The sequence below is a fragment of the Lethenteron reissneri genome, chromosome 24, assembly GCF_015708825.2.
Source record: "Lethenteron reissneri isolate LAM-NWPU_2019-01 chromosome 24, ASM1570882v1, whole genome shotgun sequence".
NCBI lineage: Eukaryota > Metazoa > Chordata > Hyperoartia > Petromyzontiformes > Petromyzontidae > Lethenteron > Lethenteron reissneri.
The window spans coordinates 20,589,086-20,591,855 of NC_083802.1; the positions used below are offsets into that span (position 1 = coordinate 20,589,086).

Below are 2,770 nucleotides of genomic sequence, written 5' to 3' on the forward strand. Positions count from 1 at the left end.
TGTAACGCACACACATGGTCACGTGCTGTACAACACACACACGTGTAACGCACACACATGGTCACGTGCTGTACAACACACACACGTGTAACGCACACACCTCGCCACGTGCTGTACAACACACACACGTGTAACGCACACACATCGTCACGTGCTGTACAACACACACACGTGTAACGCACACACCTCGCCACGTGCTGTACAACACACACACGTGTAACGCACACACATGGTCACGTGCTGTACAACACACACATGTAACGCACACACATGGTCACGTGCTGTACAACACACACACGTGTAACGCACACACATGGTCACGTGCTGTACAACACACACACGTGTAACGCACATACCTCGCCACGTGCTGTACAACACACACACGTTTAACGCACACACATCGTCACGTGCTGTACAACACACACACGTGTAACGCACACACCTCGCCACGTGCTGTACAACACACACACGTGTAACGCACACACATGGTCACGTGCTGTACAACACACACGTGTAACGCACACACATGGTCACGTGCTGTACAACACACACACGTGTAACGCACACACATGGTCACGTGCTGTACAACACACACACGTGTAACGCACACACATCGTCACGTGCTGTACAACACACATACGTGTAACGCACACACATCGTCACGTGCTGTACAACACACACACGTGTAACGCACACACATGGTCACGTGCTTTACACGTTACACCTCCTTTATTTACAGCAGCCGAGACCTCACGAAGAGGAAGTGGGACTCACGAAAAAAGTGCGTCTGGTTGAATCTCCGACATCTCAATCTCACATTGTACAACTCGCATACTTCAGATCAGATTTACACCAAACATTTGACCTCTTACAATTCACATCTCACATTGTAAATCTGACACCTTATATCTTACAGCCCTACATATTACTTCTCTGCATCTCACAGCCATACAGCTCACATTTTACATTAAACAACTTACGTCTTACACCTCGCATCCTAGACCTCACATCTTAAAGCTCCCATCTCACGTCTCATGAATCGAATCTCACGTGCTAAACCTCTCGCCTGACACCTCGCATGTCACGTATCACATTTTACATCAGCTCAGATCGTATACCTCGCGTCGCCCTAGCATCTCTTGCGAAACTGTTTGCCGGCCAAATATCGCTACAGGCAGACGGAAAAATAAAAATAATGACAATTACGATGGTGTCTGATGAGAGTGGTGGTGGTGATGAGGATGGTGGTGGTGACGCTCCATGAACCCGCACTCCAAACCCGCGTGTGTTGGGGCGAGGCGAGAGTTCGCGTGTCCCCGTCTCCCCTTCGCGCTGCTCCTTCAGTGCACCGACACGGACCGCAGGGCACCCGGCGGGGGACACGACGGGAGGTGCCCCCCGGGCGAGGGGCTCCTGTGCGGCGCGGCGGCGGGAGAGGTCGGGGAACCCCCCGGCCCGGAGGGCCGCGGGGAGGCCCCGGCGAGGAGGAGCGAGGCGGCCGCGGGAGCCGGGAGAGGCGGCGGAGGCGCGGGCTTGATGGGCACGGGCACCGCGGGGAGGCCCTGCGCCGCGTGTCCGCACACCAGCGGCGTGATGGGGACTCCGTAGGCGCCGTAGTCGCTGGTGCGCAGGCCCGGCACGGCCACGGGGCCCGCGGTCGCCGCGTCGTGCAGAACCCCCGTGGCGTACATGTGCGGCCACCCCGGGGCCAGCGAGCCCACGACGGGGGCCAGCCCGGCCGCCACTGGGTAGCTGGTGGGCACGGGCTGCACAGCCGCGGAGAGCGCCAGGCCGCCCGCAGCCATCATCGCCTTGTAATCCCGCGCGATGATGTTCTCGATGGCGAACGGGTGCTTGAAGCTGGACGCGGGTGGCAGCCCATGCATGCCGTACGCGGCGGCGGCGGCGAACTGCGGCAGGTGGGCCCCGCTGGCCGCCAGGGACAGACGCAGCTTGGCCGCGTGCTGCTGTTGCTGCTGCTGCTGTTGTTGCTGCTGCTGCTGCTGGTGCGCGTGGTGAGCGTGGTGCGCGTGGTGAGCGTGGTGCTGGAAGTATGGGGAGGGCGCGGGTTCCTTGCCGGCCGAGTGCAGCAGAACCTTGAAGCGCTTGCGCCGTCGCAGGAAGCTGCCGTTCTCGAACATGTCCCCGCACGCCGGGTGCAGGGCCCAGAAGCTACCCTTGCCGGGCTGGTCGGGTCGCCGCGGAATCTTGATGAAGCAGTCGTTGAAGGAGAGGTTGTGGCGCAGCGAGTTCTGCCAGCGCTGCGTGTTTTCGCGGTAGTAGGGGAAGCGCTCCATGATGAATTTGTAGATCTCGCTGAGCGGCAGCATCTTCTCCTGCGAGCTCTGGATGGCCATGGCCGTGAGCGAGATGTACGAGTACGGGGGCTTCTGGTCGCTGTACGTGTTCCGCCCGGGCCTCGGCATCTTCTGGGCGCGCCGGGACGCGGCCCCACGCGCGTCCAAGTTTCGCCTCGCGCTCGGGAGGAGGAGGAGGAGAGTCGCCGCTCTCCGCGCAGCCGAGAGCCGTGCGCTCCCCCGCTCCCTCCCCTCGACTCCGATTCTCCCCTCTCCCCTCTCGCTCTCTCGCTCTCTCGGGATTCGAGTGAAAGTTCCTCTACGGTGCGAACGGCGGCGACAGAGGGAGACGACGCGCAGCACGGCGGGGACTCGATGTCGCTTCTCCCCTCACGATGTCGCGGATCGCCTCTGTGGACTCGGTTCTCTGCTCTGGGCAGTACAGACCCGCGAGGCTGCGCTGCATGGACTGC

At 60.5% G+C, this 2,770-nt stretch overlaps 1 protein-coding gene across 1 annotated transcript; it reads right to left on the reverse strand.

The window, feature by feature from the left end:
- Positions 1 to 729: 729 nt before the first annotated feature.
- LOC133346313 (forkhead box protein B1-like) lies at positions 730 to 2,549 on the reverse strand. The gene has a single exon (XM_061557809.1). It carries the CDS (start codon positions 2,424 to 2,426, stop codon positions 1,341 to 1,343), a length of 1,086 nt encoding a protein of 361 aa, XP_061413793.1. The 5' UTR covers positions 2,427 to 2,549; the 3' UTR covers positions 730 to 1,340.
- Between the last annotated feature and the right edge of the window lie 221 nt (positions 2,550 to 2,770).